Source organism: Heterodontus francisci, chromosome 9 (genome assembly GCF_036365525.1).
Source record: "Heterodontus francisci isolate sHetFra1 chromosome 9, sHetFra1.hap1, whole genome shotgun sequence".
Lineage (NCBI taxonomy): Eukaryota > Metazoa > Chordata > Chondrichthyes > Heterodontiformes > Heterodontidae > Heterodontus > Heterodontus francisci.
This window is the reverse complement of record NC_090379.1, coordinates 76567808-76590451: the sequence shown is the minus strand read 5'-3', so window position 1 is coordinate 76590451 and position 22644 is coordinate 76567808. Positions and strand designations below refer to the sequence as shown.

Sequence of the window (22644 nt, the reverse complement as noted above, 5' to 3'; positions counted from 1 at the left end):
AAGCTTTTACATCATTATTAGATTAATAGTCAGACTTTTAATTTTAGCAATGAAGCACCAGTTTACAGAAACAAAAATACATTGAAATAACATGGTGCAATTCAAGCTGACTACTGTTCAGCTCTCAATTAATTATTATTCAAGTATAATTATCAATCTGCCCATAAGGTATTTGAAACTCCCTGTATTCAAAAGATGAACACTTGAAAAGATTGTGTACTTGTATTACTGAATTAAGAAAATGTAGGACAGAAGTAAGCACAAAATTTACTGCAGTCAGTAAAATCAATTTATACACACCGCATAGAGGTGACAGACATTTGGGCCAGAATCCGACGCCCCACCGCTCCCCTCCCCCCACCCCCCCCCCCCCCCCCGCCCCCACCACAGGAGCGGGCTGGTGGTGGGGTGTGGGGGGCTGCCATTCCCGACACATTCCCGTCCCACTGCAATTTAACCAGGGGCAGCAGCAAGAAACGGCCCGCCTGCTGCAAGCCGGTCGAGCCCCTAAAGTGGCCAATTAACTGCCATTTAAGGGCCTTCTTCTACCGCCACTGGTATTTTACCAGCGGCCTGCGGGCGCCTTAGGCCTCAGGTTGTGGGTTGGGTGTTGGGGGCCTCCTGATCAGGCACCCTGCGCCCCACGGAGGGCACCCCCTGAGGCCCCATTCACCCCCACTGAAATAAAGATCTCCTCCCCCTACCAACCAACTCCTCCTTTGCCTCGCTGGGGTCCAGCTGATTGTCCCCATTGAGGCCCCAAAACTTACCTGTCTTCTGGGGCCGTCATCCGTGATCCTACTGTTGGCTGGGTGCAGTCCCAGCAGTGGCCATTGCTCCCACTGGCGCTGCTGGGACTGAAAGCTGCTGGCCTGTTGATTGGCCAGCAGCTCCATTCAGCAGGACTTCCTGCCTCAGAGAGGTGAAAGTCCCGCCCAAGTCCAAGTAAGGGCCTGGGCCATGTAAAACCCTGATGTGGCTCCCAGGCCCGGCGGAGGCGGGCTCGCCCCTGGCTTTTTGGTTGGTGGGCGGGGCCTCCAGCCCAATGTAAAATTCCGGCCATGGTGTACATGGTTTCCCAGTTGCCCTTTAGCTCAAGCAGCAATGGCCAAGGTTCTTTAATGTATAAGGGCCTGATACCATACGGTTTGCTCTTTGTCAATGTGTGGTCAACATCAAGGGTGATCCATCCTATTCTTTTAAAAATATCATACTGCCATCATTTATATATGATATCTAAAAATGTGAACTGTTAAATATTGTACTATGTTGATCAGTGTTGTATCTACTTTGCTTCATTTACAATATTGTAAGGTCTAGTGTCTGCTAACTTCCTTTTGGTAGGGAATTTGTTGTAAACGAGTTTTCAAGTTTAACTAGGCATGCTGTACAAGATCATTTAATATAGAAGTGGTTTCTAAAATATTACATGATTATAACTGAACAAAGATATTGATTGAGGGCCAATGGCTTCATTTATAATGGTCATGTTTGAGTTTATAAACCTACTTGAGTGACTTTGTAGATTGCTCCTGTTTAGTCTTCGCTCCATCTTATTTTTGTCGTTTTTCCATCACTTTTGCAACAAAAGTTGAGAAATGATCTTGCTCATTGGGAATGTTAGTAATAATAAGGTAAACAAGCAGTTTGTGCTTCAATATTAAGACACCATTTTTCTTTTTTCTCAAATGAATCATCTACAAATGATAAATTGCACAAAACGTACATACGACCATACGAATTAGGAGCAGGAGTAGGCCACTCAGCCCTTCGAGCCTGCTCCACCATTCAATAAGTTCATGGCTGAACTGATTACTCCACATTTCCACCTACCCCTGATAACCTTCCACCCCCTTGCTGATCAAGAATCTATCTACCTCTGCCTTAAAAGTATTCAAAGACTCTGCTTCCACCGCCTTTTGAGGAAGAGAATTCCAAAGACTCACAACCCTCTGAGAGAAAACATTTCTCCTCATCTCTGTCTTAAATGGGTGACCCCTTATTTTTAAAGAGTGACCCTTAGTTCCTGATTCTCCCACGAGGGGAAACATCCTTTCCACATCCACCCTGTCAAGACCCCTCAGGATTTTATATGTTTCAATCAAGTCTCTTACTCTTCTAAATTCCAGCGGATACAAGCCTAGCCTGCCCAACCTTTCCTCATAAGACTGCCCACCCGTTCCAGGGTATTAGTCTAGTAAACCTTCTCTGTACTGCCTCCAAAGCATTTACATCCTTCCTTAAATAAGGAGACCAATACTGTACACAGTACTCCAGATGTGGTCTCACCAATGCCCTGTATAAGTGAAGCATAACCTCCCTACTTTTGTATTCAATTCCCCTCGTGATAAACGATAACATTCTATTAGCTTTCCGAATTACGTGCTGTACCTGCATACTAACCTTATGCAATTCATGCTTTTGGACACCCTGAACCCTCTGCATCTCAGAGCTCTGCAATCTCTCACCATTTAGATAATGTGCTTCTTTTTTATTCTTCCTGCCAAAGTGAACAATTTCACATTTTCCCACATTATGCTTCATTTGTCAGGTCTTTGCACACTCACTTAACCTATCTATATCCCTTTGTAGCCTCCTTATGTCCTCTTCACCACTTACTTTCCTACCTATCTTTGTGTCATCAGCAAATTTAGCAACCATACTTTCATCTAAGTCATTTATATAAATTGTATAAAGTTGAGACCCCAGCACAGATCCCTGTGGCACACCACTCGTTACATCTTGCTAACCAGAAAATGACCCATTTATGCCTACTCTCTGTTTCCTGTTAGCTAGCCAATCTTCTGTCCATGCCAATATGTTACCCCCTACACCATGAGCTTTTATTTTCTGCAATAACCTTTGATGTGGCACCTTATCAAATGCCTTCTGGAAATCTAAGTACAATACATCCATCGGTTCCCCTTTATCCACAGCACATGTAACTCCCTCAAAGAACTCCAATAAATTGGTTAAACATGATTTCCCTTTCACAAAACCATGTTGACTCTGCCTGATTACCTTGAATTTTTCTAAATGCCCTACTATACCATCTTTAATAATAGATTCTAACATTTTCCCTAAGACAGATGTTAAGCTAACTGGCTTGTAGTTTCCTGCTTTCTTTCTCCCTCCCTTTTTGAATAAAGGAGTGACATTCGCTATTTTCCAGTCTAACGAAACCTCCCTCAAATCTAGAGAATTTTGGAAAACTATCTCACCAGCCACTTCTTTTAACACCTAAACACCATAACACTTAAAAAAAATCTCAACATTTGGAAATATGTCTATAATGTAATAATGTCCCAGAGCAATTTATTTGGGACACATCGAGGTGCTATAGTATTCTGAATCCAGCTGCTGCTGTCATTCTAGTAGTTTTGGCACCGATACAATGCACTGTTTATGGAGTGAACAGTCTGCTATAAAATTGCAAATTCTCTTTATAAATGAAAAATGACAACCTGGTGAGGAAAGCAATTATATCTGATGCACAAAATGTATTTTGAAATTTAAGGTTCTTTTTCTTTTGGAAAAATAATATATTGGATCATATATTTAAAAATAACTTGTGTTTAACTATTCCTTGGTTTTGTTTCAGGCTGGCTGTCCTGGATTGGGAATGGAATTGTTATATTCATCATGTGCAAACGAAGACTAGCCCTCGAGCCTCAAGATTAGCTTACATTTAATCTTGCTATATAGGATGCCAGCATTTCAATATTTGGCTACTCACGGGGCATAATTGAAATTTTCAATATTTTTCAAGGTTTTTCATCACATCTATATGGACTTGTGAAGTAAGTTAATAATTTAAATTCTTAGAGTTAAATATAGAGTAATGCTGTGAACATGTTTCTTTATACCCTCAATGCATATGCAATGATCCTTCTGTGCTTACGCAGATATAGAAAAACAAATGCATTGACCCAGATTTTGCGGTTAGCAGCAAAGGGATGGCGCTTGCTGCTGAGCTTTAAAAAAGCTGCCCACAAAGATTTAGCGGGCTCTCGAAAGTCGGTTTCCTCTATTCCGGTGTGACTTTGAATCTGGCGCCATCTATAGGGGATCTACGGGGTCCAGGAAAAATGAAGTCATCAAGCAGGCTGAACAGCCGATCAGATTAAAGAATTCTCAGACAGGAAACCAGGAAATAAAAAGCACAGACTATAATTCGCATTTTAATCATTTTACAGAAAGCAAAATAAAGATTGGGACATACATATGCGATTAAAAAAAGAAACAATTTGTTATATGTTGTTATATTATTCGTAAAGAGATAGGAGCTAATTAGCTAGGAACTAATTGTTATGTGTAAATGTGTTCCAGGATGCTACATACACTGCCGCACTGGAGTCCTACACCAGTCTAGGGAGTTCCTACCTAGCAGCATGTAAAGCTGTATTGAAACACAAAGAGCTCCAGCCTTTCCAAATATAAAGTGTAATTATTTCTAACTTATGGGAACCAGAAGACATAACACGATTTTTGTTATTTTCTTCTGAGGGCATGAGATTCGGCACATGTGAAATAAGTGTTTCAGAGCCAGAGATGTTGTTCAATAGTAATTATGAATTAATACACCATTAAAAACTCAGTTACATCTGATTGTACAAGGCTCAATATTTTCATTGGTTATTACAGTGAGAATAGTGCACAAAAAGTGAACGGTCATGTCAAACCAGTGATTCTGTGTTGATTGCATTTGCGAAGATTGCAACAGTACACCCTGTGGAGGAACAGGATATCACTAACAGTAACATCTGGATTTCCGCATTTATCTGTGTACGTGCGGGCACTAAAAATTGCTATCAATTTTACACACTAATTATGGCAAGCACTGACAATTTCACCATCATTACAATCGCAAATTCAAGGCCAATAAATCAAAAGAATGCCACAATAGTTGGAAGAACCCATTAAACCATTTTGTAATGAGCTTTAAAGGATTCTCATAACTTACAGCTTGGTAACGCTGAAACCAGTTCCCATAATAAAGGTTTGTTTTTCACATGCACTATGGTCGATATTAATGAAGATGTTCCTTTTGTTCTGCTTGGCAACTTTAAAAGAAAAAAGGAAGACTTGCATTTATATAGCGCCTTTCACGAGCACCGGATGCCCCAAAGGGCTTTACAGACAATGAAGTATAATTTGAAGTGTAGTCACTATTGTAATGTAGAAACTTTATTGAAAAACAAATGCCAAACACTCCTTTAGTCAGTTCCAATTGCTGCTGTCCCATCTCATACTGTTTGTTATATAATCAAATCATTAAAAACTGTGGCAGTATATATACACCTGGCATATTTGTGTGCACAGTCAACACCATACATACTCCCAAGCAGACTCCCAGTGCAGCCAGCATCAGTGACAGCAGAACTTAAATGCTTTCCACCAGTCAATGGACATAATTTGCAATTTTATAACTTTTGTAGTTTAAATCCCAGATTAAATCAGTCACCTGTTTGTAAAAATGTTGGACAAACTTTGGATTTGGTATATAAATTAGCACATCCATTTAATGTATTTCAAAATACTGCAAAAAAGAAAAACAGGGCTTGCTGTCTTTCATTTCGTTAAAATGATTATATTTATTTATATACAGTTCCAGCTATTTAATCAAAATAGAGAAATTGTTTTTAAAACACAATTCCCATTAATTGTTGATGGACCTTTTTTGATTTTGGTGTGAAAATAAATTTGTTACAAGATAATTAAGCAACAAGTGAAATGCTTTCACGAGACGGTATCGGGTGTTTATACATAAATAAAATCTTTATCAGAATTTGCTCTGTCCTGCAATGAAATATTTTCCATCATACTATGCCACATGCAGTTTTGCAGAAATAAATTTTTCCATATATCACATATATTTTCTCCTCTCCAGCCCACTGCCCCCTCAGTTTGCTCTATAAAGCTAATTAGTTATACTCTATTCACTTTCCACCTTTTAAACTAAAGCTAAAGCTTATATATTGGCCACATCCTGGACATTGAATGCGTAGGCTCTGCCTTGAAATGTGGTAAAAATTGTTAGAAAGTGTAATTTTTCCATGTCCATGTAGAAGGCTTTTGGAGTAATCCAGATAAAGTACACAAATCCTAAATGTATATGTTTATTCCTGGGCAGAAATTCCTACCCAGCTCTAAAATATAATGTGCCACAATTTTTGCAGCACAGCAAAAATAGGCAGAAAAGCCAACAATCAGTTTAAAGCAATTAATCAGGTACTTCCCTAAATGTAGCTGAAGATCCCTTTAGATAACACTGGCTCAACATTCCTCCCAACTGCTCCCACCCAGGATTTGTGGACAGGCTTTAGAGTGGGTGAATCCAGTAGTGAGGAAGTTGAAAATGATGGTGGTGTCCTGAAGCAGTCACATGATGCTCATGTACATATATATGAGACATCTGTGTGTTTAGGGCAGTGCCCTGGATGACTGGAGTATAACCAACCGAAAATGGTGTTGGATGGACTTACAGAAAACATTGAGTGAGCAAGATCACCATCCAAATCTCAAAGGTCTTTTATGCATTTTTCCATATGCCCATATGCTTCCAAATATGAAAAGACCTTGTTGTGCATGTTGCACGAATTGAGGGTTTAAAGTCTATCCTAACTGGCAGCTAGAGGTGACAATACAATCAAGGTAGAATAAAAAGATCCTTGTGATATTGCTTTGACAAGAGCTAAAATCCGTGCATCTTTTAGATTTTGTAATAAAAAGTTACCATTTCTTTTTGCTGATAGCGTGTATGTCAGGGCTACAGTTTGTTTAGAAACACTGTCGGTCTATATAACAACCCACTAAATAGCTTATACACATTTAGTTAGGATACTGCAGAACAATAGTGGTGCTGTTAGAGCTGGGAGTTATACAGCCCTACAGTTACATGAAAACTAAAAGAAATAAAAGTGCATTTTCTTTTGCGGTAAACTTGTTTATGCATTGGCACACTTCTACAGGAATTGTTTGATTTGTTAAATATGGCCTGTAGTCATATTGGAAAAATACAAATGTAACTTTGCATGGCCATTTTAAATGGTTTAGACTGCCATAGATCTTGCATCATGGAAAGCAACCTTGAATGAAGTATTCATTTGTAAAATTGAGTTAGACTTTTGGCATTTGTCAAACTGCTACTTTGGGATTTAGTGGCTGAAAAATTTCCTGGAAGTGTTTAGCTTGAGTGTTGTGGACTGACAAGTTTCTGTGTCTTTTAGGTGGATGGGTTTTTGACTCTGCTGTTTGGTCTGGGCAGCATTAACACTTTGACAGCCATCAGCATCATCAGATACATCAAAGGCTGCAAGCCACACCAAGGTAAACCATCAGTGCCTCTTCTAAACAGTTATTCCTCACTCTAACTTAATAGCTAAGTATCCATAGTAGCATCTGGATTCAAACATAGCAGAGTAAGATTCTTGAGAGCAAACTCCTATCACCTTTAATTAGTAAAAGTAATGAGTGAATTCTAGTTGGCAGTACATTCAAATAATTAGAATATCACATAGGTTGAAACGAAGCATTTCAAGGAAATTTGTTATAAGAGCAAGAACATTCAGTAATAGTTTAACTGTTGTGAATTTAAAGTAGGAATATTACCTAAATTTCTTGTCCCAGAATATTGAATGGCATGCCAAACTATCACTATTGCAGATGCAGACTTATCTGATTGGCTCCTACTTTCCTGTCTTTCCACAGCTTACAGAGTTGACAAATCGAATATTATACTGACCTTGTCTGTCGTGTGGCTGGCAGCTCTTTTCTGGTCTGCAGCACCTCTTCTAGGGTGGGGCAGTTACACAGGTGAGAGCAGTGGTATAGTGCTATGCTATTAATATAATTTGGTGCCAGTCCACAGGACAAATATGTACGATTGGATCCCATTTGAACCCAATTTTGAAAGAATAATGGCCAGGGACAGACGCAATTAGTTTTGATGGTGTTTTTCCTTCCTATTCTGAAACTCCAATTATATCATTGCTGGGTCAAAATCCTGGAACTTCTTGCCTAACAGCACTGTGGCTTCTTTTGTACAGGATGGCATGTTCTGTTGTCTTATGCACACCAAGCTGGGCTGTGATCGAGTGAAGGAGTAGGACTTCATATTTGTATGGGGATGTCCTATGCATACTCTCTGTTTTAAAGCTTTTAAAGGGTTTATAACTGGAGAATCACCAAAATTTTCTGGTGCTTTGAAAGATATTGGGAACCGAGGTGATCAGATTGATTGCATATAGCAGAATGTTGTCAGCATACAGGAATATCCTATGTTCAGTCCCTCCTAGTCAAACCTCTACGGATGCCTACGTTCACTCTGCTGCGTGTCGCCAAAAGTTCTACGAACAGGATCAAAAGAAGGGCAGATAGAAGACATAAAAACAAGAAATTCTGGAAATACTCAGCAGGTTTGGCAGCATCTGTGGAGAGAGAAGCAGAGTTAACGTTTCAGGTCAGTGACCCTTCTTCATAAACCTGAAACGTTAACTCTGCTTCTCTCTCCACAGATGCTGCCAGACCAGCTGAGTATTTCCAGCATTTCTTGTTTTTATTTCAGATTTCCAGCATCCACAGTATTTTGCTTTTATTACAGATAGAGGACATACCTGGCTGCTGGTCTGTTGATGGAATGGAGTGAAGGGAAGCTAAGACCAATGGTCAACACCATGGATCTGTGGTGTGAGTACAGGAGTCTATTTTGAATATTTCACCAAAAACCATTCCCTCAAGTGTTGCAGGGAGGAATTTGCCCTCTATCTGGTCAAATATGATTTCTGCATCCAAAAGGATATCAGAACAAGCTTGTTGGGATTGCTGTGGTGCACCACATTAAATTACTACCTAATGTTCTTACTTGTGGGTGGCAGCCTCAAATAAAGTCAGTTTGATGTGTGGGACCAGCCCATCAATGACTGCATCTAGTTTGGAAGCTAGGATTGTGTCCATAATTTTATAGCTAACGTTGAGGTGTGTAAATATATTTTTACAATAACAAGACGTATTAGGAATTAATTTTGGAATCAAAACTGTACATCAGCTGAGTAAAATATTGGTGTAAATATTCATCTCGGGCAGCAGCACAGAACAGTATTGCTTCAACCACCTGTTATACTCCATTGACTTCAACAGAACCAAATATCGGGAGGTTTGCTCTGGGGAAGCTCTAAGGATGACCATTTTTCTCACATTGAATGGCAATTTTACCAATGGCAGTCTTTACCCAGAAAATGATTAAAATGTGGATCTCACAACTAGAGGGAGTAATTGAGACGAATAACATGGATGCATCAAGGGGAAGCTAGATGGGCACGTGAGGGAGAAAGGAATAGAAGGCAATGTTGATAGGGTTAGATGAAGAGTGAAGAATGGAGAATAGTCATGTGGAGCATAAATGTCAGCATGGAATTTCTGGGCCGAATAGAATGTTCTTATGCTGTAAATACTTTGTAATGTTACAGCAGGGAGTGTTTTTGCTGACACTTGTGACAAATTGTGCTGAATTTTGCTTCATCTCAGAGTTTAACTCTCTTTGCAGCCATCACTTACACAAAAATTAAATTTTAAGAACCTATTTACTGACAAAGGAACAACGTTGCGTCAGAAGATCCTGGAAAGGAATATGTTGAACACAATTAATAGCATAAGTTCTAATTGGCCAGATTATTAAAAAGTCAAGTATGGTAAATCAATAATGAAAAAGATAAGGCGATATTTTTATCTCTTTATTTTGATTACTCTTCTGTGAAGTGCTTTGGAACTTTTTTCTATATTAACAGCTCTATATTAAATGCAAATTGTTGTTGTTAGAATGACCCTTGTGTTCTGCAAATTCTTTATTGTGCTACTGTAGGATATGGCCACTCCAGCAATGTGTTCTGCAAGATAGGTTCTTGCTTCATCTGAGTATTTGCAGTGTCACACCCTGCCGCAGCATAAGGCACTCAAATAGGACTTGGCTGTGTTATAAATTCTGATCCATAGTCAGTCTGGTTTATCTCTGAACTGTATCTAAACCATATTCTGGCCTGGATTTGATTTAGGCATCAATTTGGTGCAGAAAAGAAAAATTGTCCCTTTTCCTGGCACTGGTATTCTTCACCGAAAGGATTTTAGTAAAACCCTACAGAACAACAGGTATAAAATACTGACCCACAAAGAACTGAAGGATAGAGCAAAATAACTTCGCACTTCATAAAAGACCAAACGAAATAAGAGCAAAAGTAGGTGATTTGGTTTTTCGAGCCTGCTCCACCATTCAGTAAGATCAGTACTGAGCTTCAACCTCAACTCCACCTTCCTGCATTATCTCCATATCCCTTGATTCCCTGAGTACCCAAAAATCTATTCGATCTCTGTCTTGAATATACTCACCTGTCCTTAGAACTCTCACATAGTCCATATGATTTTCATTATAATACATTTAATAAATTAACCTGTTGTAAATTGAAGTGGTGTTTTGATACTAAATTTAAATATAATGCAAATTGGATTTCTTTATTACAACAGAAAGAGGATTCTGGACTTTTATTTAGCTTCGTATTGCAATATTCAGTCATTACAAATGAAGAATAATATTGTAGTTGTTCATGACCACTGTTATGACTGAAGCGGGAGGAGTACACTGTCTTTCTCTAGTTCCACTTCTCCACTTTAGTTTCAGAATAAAATCCAGGTTTCTTTAATAAACAACAAAATTATTATTTTATTATAAAACAAAGACTTCTTCAATAAGGATGCAAAGCTTATTAACAAAAAGGTTGAAATATGAAAGTTCCCTTCATAATTAACCCAACACTCATGCACACATGCACAGACATATACCGGTTAAAGAAAAAAAATAAAGAAGTTTTCTCTGCAGAGATCTCTTTACAAAAAGGACAAAAAATGTTTGGCCAAATACTTGTTAATTCTTGAAGGAAAAGGATAAGATATGGTATGTTCCCAGCTGGGCCTTTATCCTGGCATCCAAATATGTGTAGACGGCTGTCACTGGGATCTTTCTGGAGCAGTTCTTTTCAGGCGACATCAAAGATTAGTCTGGCAGGCTTTCCAGGCGAATCACTGCATCAGGGGTTTCAGCTATCACACCAGATTCTCAGGGTTTCTCAAAGGGGTGGAAAAGGATGAACTGGTGGCTTCTCTTTTAGCAGGCTTACCCCCAACTGACTCAAAACAATATCCGAAAACAAAACTAACTCTTGACCACCATAAATCTTGATACGTCACTTCTCTGTAAACAACTCCCATTGTCATCAAGGCTCTTGCTGTTTGCTTAGCTTAAGACATGTGACTTTCAGTAAGGGTTTTTTTTTAACAAAGTCCAAAGTCTTTCCAGTGACCTTTTTTAAAAATAAAACAAAGTTCAGCATCTATGGATTCTCTTCAGTCTTTCAAATGAATCAATTTCCACAATTGTTAAACAAGAGTCCTCAAAAAATATTTTAAAAATGGAAACACTTTCATAACACAACAAATCTCAAAATAGCATTAATACTAATTGTGTTATTCTACTTATGTAGAATGCATATTAAGAGGCATTAAGACTGACAGTTCTTAAAACATTTTCTTTTATTTTGTCCCATTTGCTATTTTTCTTCTGTTTTACACTTTCTTGAAAACAAATCTCAATTTAAATTGTAATGTTTAAATTCACTTACATTTATCCTGTTTTCTCTATGAACAAAATTACATGATCCTCTGCACCCAGAGAAAGCCACACCTGCAGGGAGCTGGCTTGGAGAATCAGGTTTACACTGTTGTACTCAGCAGGTCTGGCAGCATCTATGGAGAGAGAAGCAGAGTTAACGTTTCAGGTCAGTGATCTTTCATCAGAACTGACAAAGGTTAGAAATGAAATAGGTTTTAAGCAAATAAAGCGTGGGTGGGGGAAGAGATAACAAAAGGGAAGGTGTTGATAGGACAGGGTCACAGAGAATAACTGACAAGAAGGTTATGGAGCAAAGGCAAACGGTAGTATTTCCAGCATTTCTTGTTTTTATTTCAGATTTCCAGCATCTGCAGTATTTTGCTTCTGTTTTAGTGTTTAATTCACTGCCACCTCTCTTCCAGGAATGCCTACCTTGAAGAAGTTCTGCTCTTCTCTCCGACGGGATTTTTGTTTATCTCTTTTACCTTGTTCACCTTCATTGCTTTCTATTTCCCTCCTGGTGTTTGATAAAATGTCTACCAAAACTTGTTTTCACAGATACATCTCTTTCCTCAGGGACCGTCTCCGGCTCCGACTTATTCCACGTGGATTCCAACTGAAGTTTCATCCTTCACGTTTTGAATCCACCCAGGATTACAGGTATCTCCGAGAAATACAACGTTCCTCGGACTGCTACTCTCGCCGCATCCTGAGATCCACACTCAGTGCTATGCGCCGCCACATGCACACACTGGACCTCTCTCTCCAGCAGCACCGCCTCACCTTATCTCAAAGCTGTTCTATTCCGCAGTTTCATTTCATCTTTCGTCTCATCCGACGCATTAACAAAGAACTTTTTTTCTTCCTGGTGTCAAGGAACGCAAGCTCCAGCAGCTGATGGGGACTAAGGCCCCTCCAGATCCTTCTTCCCCTTCACTTCCCTCTGACCCCACCCCTTCTGATCTGACCCCTTGCCGTGTATTCACTATACCCTCTGACCTTCCCCTCTCTGACGCTGAATGTTCTGTATACAGCAAAGGTCTCAGTTTTATCCCCTTACGCCCCCGCCTCAGTGAATTTCGCGCTCGGCATGACATTGGGCTCTTCTTCCGTCGCCTCCGCCTCCGGGCTCACTTCTTTGACCAGGAGTCCTCCCCCTGACCAGCAGACCCATTCACCCGCCTCCAGCATTCTTCCTCCACCTGGACCCCTCCCTCTGGCCTGTTAACCACTCTTGATATTTTCAATGAAAACTGTCGGCGAGACATCATCTGTCTCAATTTCTCTGCCCCCCTTACTCACTCTAACCTGTCTCCCACTGAACTTGCTGCACTTCTCTCAGGTCTAACCCCGACATGGTCATCAAACCTGCAAACAAGGGTGGTGCTGTTGTTGTATGGCATACCGACCTCTACCTTGCAGAGGCTCAGTGCCAATTCTCAGACACTTCTTCCTACCTCCCCCTGGACCATGACCCCACCACCAAACATCAAGCTACTGTCCACAGGACTGTCACTGACCTCATCTGCTCTGGAGATCTTCTCTTTACAGCTTCCAACCTCATAGTCCCGCAACCCTGGACAGCCCGCTTCTACCTCCTTCCCAAAATCCACAAACAGGACTGTCCTGGCAGATCCATTGTCTCAGCCTGTTCCTGCCCCACTGAACTTATTTCCTCCCATCTTGACTCTATCTTTTCTCCTCTGGTCCAGTCTCTTCCCACCTACATCCGTGACTCTTCTGATGCCCTACATCATTTTGACAGTTTCCAGTTTCCTGGCCCCAACCGCCTCCTCTTCACTATGGATGTCCAATCTCTCTACACCTCCATCCCCCACCAGGATGGTTTGAGGGCTCTCCGTTTCTTCCTTGAACAGAGGCCCAACCAGTCCCCATCCACCACCACCCTCCTCCAGCTGGTTGAACTTGTTCTCACGTTGAACAACTTCTCCTTCAACTCCACTCACTTCTTTCAAGTAAAAGGTGTTACTTTGGATACCCACATGGGTCCTAGTTATGCCTGACTTTTTGTGGGATATGTCGAACATTCCTTATTCCAGTCCAACTAAGGCCCCCTCCCCCAACTCTTTTTCCAGTACATTGATGACTACATCGTTGCTGTTTCCTGCTCCCTACCTGAACTGGAAAACTTCAACAACTTTGCTTCCATTTTCCACCCTTCTCTCACCTTGACATTGTCCATCTCCGACACTTCCCTTCCCTTCCTCGACTGCTCTGTCTCCATCTCTGGGGATAGGCAGTCTACTAATATTCATTATGAGCCCACCGACTCCCACAGCTACCTCGACTACACTTCTTCACACCCTGCCTCCTGTAAAGACTCCATTCCATTCTCCCAGTTTCTCCATCTCTGACACATCTGCTCTGATGATGTAACTTCCACAACAGTGCTTCTGATATGTCTTCCTTTTCCCCCAACCGAGAATTCTCCCTCCCACTGTGGTTGGCAGGGTCCTCAACCGTGTCCGGCCCATTCCCGCACCTCTACCTTCACCCCTTCCCCTCCCTCCCAAAACCACGACAGGGTTTCCCTTGTCCTCACTTTCCACCCCACCAGCCTCCACATCCAAAGGATCATCCTCCACCATTTCTGCCATGTCCAGCGTGATGCCACTACCAAACGCATTTTGCCCTCCCCTCCCCGTCAGCATTCCAAAAGGATCATTCCCTCCGCGACACCCTGGTCCACTCCTCCATTACCCCCAACACCTCGTCCCCTTCCCACGGCACCTTTCCATTCAATCGCAGGAGGTGTAACACCTGCCCTTTTACCTCCTCTCTCCTCACTATCCAAGGCCCCAAACACTCCTTTCAGGTGAAGCAGCGATTTACTTGTACTTCTTTCAATTTAATATACTGTATTCGCTGCTCACAATGTGATCTCCTCTACACTGGGGAGACCAAACGCAGATTGGGTGACCGCTTTACAGAACACCTCCGCTCAGTCTGAAAGCATGACTCTGAGCTTCCGGTTGCTTGCCATTTCAACACACCCACCTGCTGTCATGCCTACATATCTGTCCTGGGTTTGCTGCAGTGTTCCAGTGAACATCAACGCAAGCTCGAGGAACAGCATCTCATTTACCGATTAGGCACACTGCAGCCTGCTGGACTGAACATTGAGTTCAATAATTTCAGAGCATGACAGGCCCCACCGCACCCCCCCCCCCCCCCCGTTTTATTTTTAGTTTCTTTTTCTTTTTTCTTCTTTCTTTTTCTTTGTATTTTATTTTACTTTGTTTCATCATTCATTTTTTTTAACCATGTGCCTGCCCACTGTTTTTTTCATGTTTGTGCTTTGGGCTTGGGCTGTTCATTTTTATGTCCATTAACACCCTCTCTGCACTAACGCTTTGTCTTTGCACACCATTAACATATCGTTTGCCTTTGCTCCATGACCTTCTGGTCAGTTATTCTCTGTGACCCTGTCCTATCAATACCTTCCCTTTTGTTATCTCCTGCCCCACCCCCTTTTTATTTGCTTATAGCCTATTACATTTCTAACCTTTGCCAGTTCTGATGAAAGGTCACTGACCTGAAACGGTAACTCTGCTTCTCTCTCCACAGATGCTGCCAGACCTGCTGAGTATTTCCAGCATTTCTTGTTTTTATTTCAGATTTCCAGCATCTGCAGTATTTTGCTTTTATTACACTGTTGTACTGCTGTCTTTGACTTCCACTCCCTTGTAAGTACAGTTTCCTATCGGGAGTGCCAGTCCAGAATTATTCTTCATATCTCAATTTTGATTCCCCTTGTTCTTCCATTTGTTCCCATTGTGCTTGACTTTTAGACTTCTGAGGTTATCCTGCACTACAAACTGGCATTGTCTGACAAACTTCTTGTCAACACCAAACCGTCATCTGATTCTGCATTGACAGCAGCAGCAAGCATTTAGTGGAGATTGGTTGATGTTGCCTGGTAAACATATTGTGCTCCCTGGTTTTTTTGGCATTGCACAGTAGGAACACTTGGTATCGAAAGAAAATGGAAATCAAAAACAAGCCTTGGCTCACAGGATGAAACACTAATGAAGAAATTGCTGTTCTTTAGCTGACATTTTAAATATACTGTAGACACACATAATCATTTTGACGTTGGACTTAAACTGCCTTCGACTCTAGACTAGCAGTTCACTTCTGGTTTCTGCTTTCAGATTACTGTAGCTTCCAAGATAAAATATTTAAAGCCTGCAGCTTGTCCATCATCTGGGGCCAGCAATTATTTTACAATAGCACACCAATCATAAATCTGTAATGTATAGAAGCCAGATTAATGTAATAGGAACACAAAAGAAAGACTTTCCTTTATATAGCACCTGGCACAACCTCAGAACGCCCCAAAGCACTTTGAAGTGTAGTCATTGTTGTAATGTAGGAAGGATTAATGTTTGTTAATTGTTTTAATTTTTTTATAATACTACCAACATCAAAAAATGTCCTTTCTCCAATACATTTAAGTGTAGTTGTAAGAGCCATGATGGGAATTGCAGACATGCAGCCTGAGACTTTCAATGCAAATTGTCAGAAACTCGAGGGCTTGCATGCCTGAATTTCCTGAGCGCTCCACTGTCAGTTCCAGATTAACCTTCTGAACTGGGTGATTGATATTAGTGCATTGTTCTGGTGTCATTGTTTTCTTAATCCAGGGTGTTTCATAATCCAAAATTAAAACCAATCAGAATATCACAAGGAAATCTATGGATTTAGTGAACCAATTATGGATTATGCTGGGCACAGAGCCTGACAACTACAGGGGAGAGCAATTGGGTTAGCAATCTTCATCTCCAAATAACATAACTACTGCTGATTTGATCTTTACTTTTTCTTATATTAGCAATACTTTTATTATTTATAATTATTATTTGTTACCACAACATATTAAAATCCTTGAGTTGACAACATTCTGTTGCTCCCAATACATTGAAGTCATTGGGTGACAGTCTAACAGTAGTGCATGCTGATCATACTTCCTCTAGAGATAGTGCTGTAACCTATCTTAGCCTATTTTCTCGGCTTGTCCCGTCCGCCATTTCCATCATCTGTCTTACTCTTCACTTGCTCCTGACACCTCCAATGAGCAATGCCATGGGAGATTTAATATGTATGTGTCTATATATTCAGGTATAGTGAGGATACAGTGCAGAGATGTAATTCAGTCCCCATTTTAAAGTCGTATATTCTATCATTGTGTTTATGTAATGCTTCAATGTGTTATTATTGATAGCTAAATAGCAAAATTAATGCCCATTTGGGAAACAGAAGAGTTGAGTTGCTCAGATTTCCCTGCATTAGAGATTAAGGAGCTAGGAGATGTAAAACTGAGACATTGCATCTTTACCACGAGAGCGAGTGTGTAACTACAGCTTGATATGTGTACAAAGACAGTTTCCATTATAAATATGTATTTTGGATTTTGGAATGGAAAAGGTTGGGGCAAAAGTCTGACAAAAATGCATAAGTACAAAGTACACTTTTGACTGGAAATACACGTCCTATCCAAGATTTTGTATCATTTATATTCATGGATCTCCCATGGTGTTACTCATGAGAAGTCAAAGCATAAAATCCCTCTTTTGCCTATCTTTGTCATCTTTATATTGACACCTCTTTGCATGTATGTGTGTCTCTTGGTCTGCTTCTTTCTGTCTCCTCTTCTGTTAGTCTTTCTTTGTCTCTGTGTCTGCTTCTGTCTTTTTTTCTCTTTTGGTTGTGAGGTGGTGGATGGCGTGACTGGGAAGGTATCTGCTCTGGGAAACAGCCCACATTTCCCAATGGTACCAGAAGCAATGTGAAGAGGGTGGAACTCTTACCACCTTGCTCTGTGTCTGCTTCCTGAGCTCCATGTCCTCTGCATTCCCCCTGACCACCTTCATCCTTCATGGTCCCCTCAATGCTCTCCTCCCATCCCTCCCATGTCACTTCCCCTCTCCAAAACTCTCCTCAGCACCGTTTCTCTTCACCAAACCCCGCAGCTTCCTTCTCGCTCCCCGATTTTCTTCTGCCAACATTCCGCTTATCACCTCTGCCTCCAATATTTCCCTGTGCAACCTTTGGTGCAGATGCAGCCATTGCCCCCTGGGGGCCCCTCTGTGGGCCATGGACTGCCTATTAAGGAGGGCCCCTGGAAACCCACTGAGAGGTGACCAGGGCTTACTTGGCAGCCTCCCCATGTGCCAGCGGGCCCTCTTGACATGGGCAAAATGCTTGCAGGGGTGGGGTGTGGCCCTTAATTAGACCATTACGTGACTCAATTGGCCGCTCAGTGAGCAGTCGCACCACTAAGGTTGTTGCCGCTGGCAATATGCCATGGCGGTGGGAAGACATGGGCTCCCCTCCCGAAGTCTTCCTCTGCCATATTGCCAGCCTTCCACCTCCTAGCCATTTCCAATGAGCTGGGAAATTTCAGCCCAATGTGTTTTTAAACTGTTAATGTCCAGATTTTACCAATTAAAATACCTCTGAAGTATGAACTGGTCCACTACATCCTTAACTTCCCTACTGTGCAAGTAAAATCTTACACGCAGACATTGGAAACTTACTCACTTTCTAATACAGAACACTCAACAATTACACAATATTCAAGAGTCATTTCTGTTATAAAGTGAAATCTTTCAGTATCTGAATTTCAATATAAATGACATGTGAATGAGAAGATATTATTAATATTTCTGGCGAATGATTTATATTTCTGCAATAAGAATGATCTACTTGTTATCTTTATTACTGATGTACATTTGAACTGTTACAGATCGCTTGTACGGCACTTGTGAGATTGATTGGATCCAGGCAATGTTCTCTATTGACTACAAATCCTATGTTATTGGCATATTTCTCTGCTGTTTTTTCATCCCTGTTTCATTCATGGTTTTCTCATACGTGTCCATAATAAAAATGGTTAGATCTAGTCACAAGTGTGTCAGAAGAGGAGAGATCAGTGAACACCAACGCCATATGGAACGAGAAGTAACACGGGTAAGAGCTGGGACTTCTGTCATGAAGACGAGTGATTAGAGCTGTATATGTAACTGGGGTAAGAGCTGAACAGGTTAAGCAGAGGAGAGATTGATAATGAAGCATTAACATTAAAATTACCTGGAGAAGAACTGAATGGGAGAAGATCAGGACTTTGGCTATAAGGTGAAAATGGATACACAGCCATGCATATAACAGATAAAATTTGGAAATCACAACAACAACCAGCTAATTTCTAGTGACATTAAAAGTAATGAAATCAGCATTAACATTCAAACAAGAATAATCGAGATAAAAAAAAGCTATGAACCTATAGTCACAAGTATTAATTTTCCAGCTAATGATTAGGTCAGAAATCTTAGCTGATTTTATTTCCTTTCCCAGCCCAGAGGTATTAAGGCCAAATGTAAGTACCTTAATTGCCACCTTGAAATTAACATAGGTGCTGGTTCAAATCTGGATCTCCTAATCATAGAGTCATAACAGCACAGAAGGGTGCCATTCGGCCTATCAAGTCAGGGCAGCACAGTGGCGCAGTGGTTAGCACTGCAGCCTCACAGCTCCAGCGACCCGGGTTTGGTTCTAGGTACTGCCTGTGCGGAGTTTGCAAGTTCTCCCTGTGACCATGTGGGTTTCAGCCAGGTGCTCTGGTTTCCTTCCACAGCCAAAGACTTGCAGGTTGATAGGTAAATTGGCCATTGTAAATTGCCCCTAGTGTAGGTAGGTGGTAGGAGAATTGAGGGGATGTGGTAGGGAATATGGGATTAATGTAGGATTAGTATAAATGTGTGGTTTGATGGTTGGCACAGACTCGGTGAGCCGAAGGGCCTGTTTCAGTGCTGTATCTCTCTATGACTATGAGTCCATGCAAGCTCTCTGTAGAGCAATCCAATCAGTCCCTTTACCCAGCTCTATCCCTGTAAGTTTATTTCCCTCAAGTGCCCATCTAATTATCTTTTGAAATCATTGTCTCTGCTTCCACCATCCTCGTAGACAGCAAGTTCCAGGTCTTTACTACCCGCTGCGCAAAAAGGTTCTTCCTCACACATTCACACTGCATCTCTTGCCTAAAACCTTAAATTTGTGTCCCCTCGTGCTTGGACTATCAGCTAATGGCAATAAAAAAAATTTCTACTCTATCCAAACCTGTCAGAATCTTATACACTTGTATCAAATCTCCCCTTAATCTCCTTTACTCCAAGAAGAATGACTCCAGCCTTTCCGACCTAACCTTGTAGCTAAAATTCCCCCATCTCTGGAACCATTCTGGTAAATTTCCTCCGCACCCTCTCAAGGACCCTCACATCCTTCCTAAAGTGTGGTGAGTAGAACTTAATGCAGTACTCTAATTGTGGCCAAGCCAGGGCTTTATAAAGGTTCAGCATAACCTCCCTGCTTTTGTACTCAATGCTTCTATTTATGAAGCCCAAGATCCCATATGCTTTGCTAACCACGCTCTCAATATGTCCTGCCACTTTTAAAGATTTAAGCACATGAACCCCCAGGTCCCTCTGTCCCTGCACACTCTTTAGAAAGGTGCCATTAAATCTATATTGCCTCTCCCAACCCTTCTATCAAAATGCATCTCCACACAAATCTCTGTATTAAATTCAATCTGCCACTATCTTCCCATTTTGCTAGCCAACTGTGTCCTGTTGCAGTTGATTGGTATCATACTCATTGTTTGCCGCACCTCCAAGTTTGGTGATATCCGCAAATTTTGAAATTTTACTCTGTACACCAATATCCAAAGCATTTATATATAGTAAAAAAGCAGTGTTACTAGCATTGACCCTTGGGGAACACCACTGTCTACCATCCTCCAGTCTGAAAAACAACCATTTACATGACTCACTGCTTTCTGTCCTTAAGCCAATTATTTATCCAATTGGACACTGAGCCTCAATTTTGTTAACCAGCCTTTTATGTGGTACTTCGTCAAAGGCTTTCTTAAAATCCATATAGACAACATCCATTACTGTGCCTTCATCAACTTTCTCTGTTACTTCATCAAAAAAATCAATTAAATTAGTCTAGCACAATCTGCCTTTTACAAATCCATGCTGTCTATCCTTAATTAACTCGAACCTCTCGAAGTGCCTGTTGATATTCTCCCTGATTATTGTTTCTAAAACTTTACCCACCACTGATGTTAAATTAACTGGCCTATAGTTGCTAGGACTGTCCTTACACCCTTTCTTGAGTAAGGATGTCACATTTGTCACTCTCCAATTCTCTGGCACCTCTCCTGTATCTAGGGAAGTTTGGAAGGTTATGGCAAGCCCTTCCATTATCTCCATCCCCATTTCCTTTGGCAACCTGGGATGCAAGCCATCCAGACCAGGTGACTTATCTACTCTAAGCATAACCAACCTTTCCAGTACATCCTGCCTCTCAATTTTCACCTCATCCATTACCTCTGCCATTTCCACTTCTACTGATATTTTGTCAACATCCTCTTTCATGTTACTCTGATATTTTTGATCAAACGTGGTAGTTTGACAGAAGGGAGGGGCTGCAGCTTTATATGAGAAAAGCTTTTACATTAATAATCTTTCAGATCAGAACAGCCCCCCACAATAAAGTGAAACAAGAGCCAGATAACTGGAAATACAAATAAAATGTTTGAAGATATATCATCAATACTATCAATTTTATTTAATCTGTCAAATATTAAGTACAACAAACCCAACTACCATCATATGTGTTTGCTATTAAATTTGATCGCACCTCTCTGTTAATCCAAATGAATTAAGTGGTGTACACCACAGCGACAAGGTTTAGAAACTGAAATAGAAATATGATCCTCTGTTTTGGCCATTGTTATAGCAGTTGCTGTGCTCTGTTTTACAGGTGTCCTTTGTAATTTGTACAGCCTTCATTCTGGCTTGGTCCCCCTATGCAGTCATCTCCATGTGGTCAGCATGTGGTTACAGTGTACCAGCCATCAGTAGTATACTCGCCTGTCTCATTGCCAAATCTGCCAGTTTCTACAACCCCACCATCTACTTTGGCATGAGTCCCAAGTTTCGCAAGGTGGTGCGAGCTCTCTTCCATTGCCTGAAAGAAAAGAATGATGCAGGCTTTGGGAAACCTGTAAACCAGTTCAATGCGAGGAGGAAACCAGAGCCTGTAAATCAGGGTGACAAGTATCAGGTACCTCAGGTTCCTACAGCTATGATCTCAGATTGGGGTGCAAAGTTCGACAACACTACACCCAGCACCACTGTGACTTCTAACTTAGAAAAGAAACAGACACCAGGGCTGGAAAGTGAATCTTTAATTCTGGACAATTGGAGTTTCAGTCCCAGTTTGACTTTAAACACGGTTGTATAATCATATATTTGTATGATATTTTCAGATTTATGAAAACATATTGTATCTGTTTAATATAGATATTTGTTTTCATTACAATTCTATGTATTTTTAATCATTTCATTTGCGTTAATATGACTAATTATCAGTAGTAGTTGAAATCAGTCCTTTAACAGCAAAAGTGGCACAGCAGCAAAAAGCCTGTTCTCCCAGACCCATGGCCATTTCATAGTTAACAGAAAGGACAAAAACTTTAGATGTAATTGACTGGATTTTATTCCTCATTTCATCAATTTGGTATTCGGAAAGAAGTATGTATGCTGTGAAAAGAGAGCCCAGGTTTGTTTGTTTTTGTCGTTTGTTTTTTTTAAAAAAAAGCTTTTGAGAATCAAATTTCTATTCAATAGTACATTTGATGCTGCATTTTTCTGACACCAAAGAACAAGACCATTTAAACCCCTTTATAGTTATCCCTGATTCTATGGAAAACAAATTTTGGAAAGATGGCGTTAGTAATGGCTTCAATTGGATTACAATGCTGGACAGTTTATTTTATTGCAACAATGTACTCAGACTGAATTTTTCAAAGAAGTGAAATACAATATTTATGAGTATTTTCACTGTGTAAGGTGGTGGTCCAAAAATGCATCCCATCCATATTTATACTTTGCCAGTGGAGG

The 22644-nt window shown here is 40.8% G+C and overlaps 1 protein-coding gene across 1 annotated transcript; it reads left to right on the top strand.

Moving 5' to 3' along the window:
* Positions 1 to 3585: 3585 nt before the first annotated feature.
* opn6b (opsin 6, group member b) lies at positions 3586 to 21985 on the top strand (the record flags this gene model as incomplete). Its single annotated transcript, XM_068038161.1, is given in 6 exon segments — positions 3586 to 3766; positions 3769 to 3800; positions 7230 to 7329; positions 7711 to 7815; positions 18426 to 18649; positions 21503 to 21985. Coding segments are annotated over 6 exon segments (1125 nt in total), but the record flags the coding sequence as incomplete, so codon positions are not given.
* Positions 21986 to 22644: the final 659 nt, after the last annotated feature.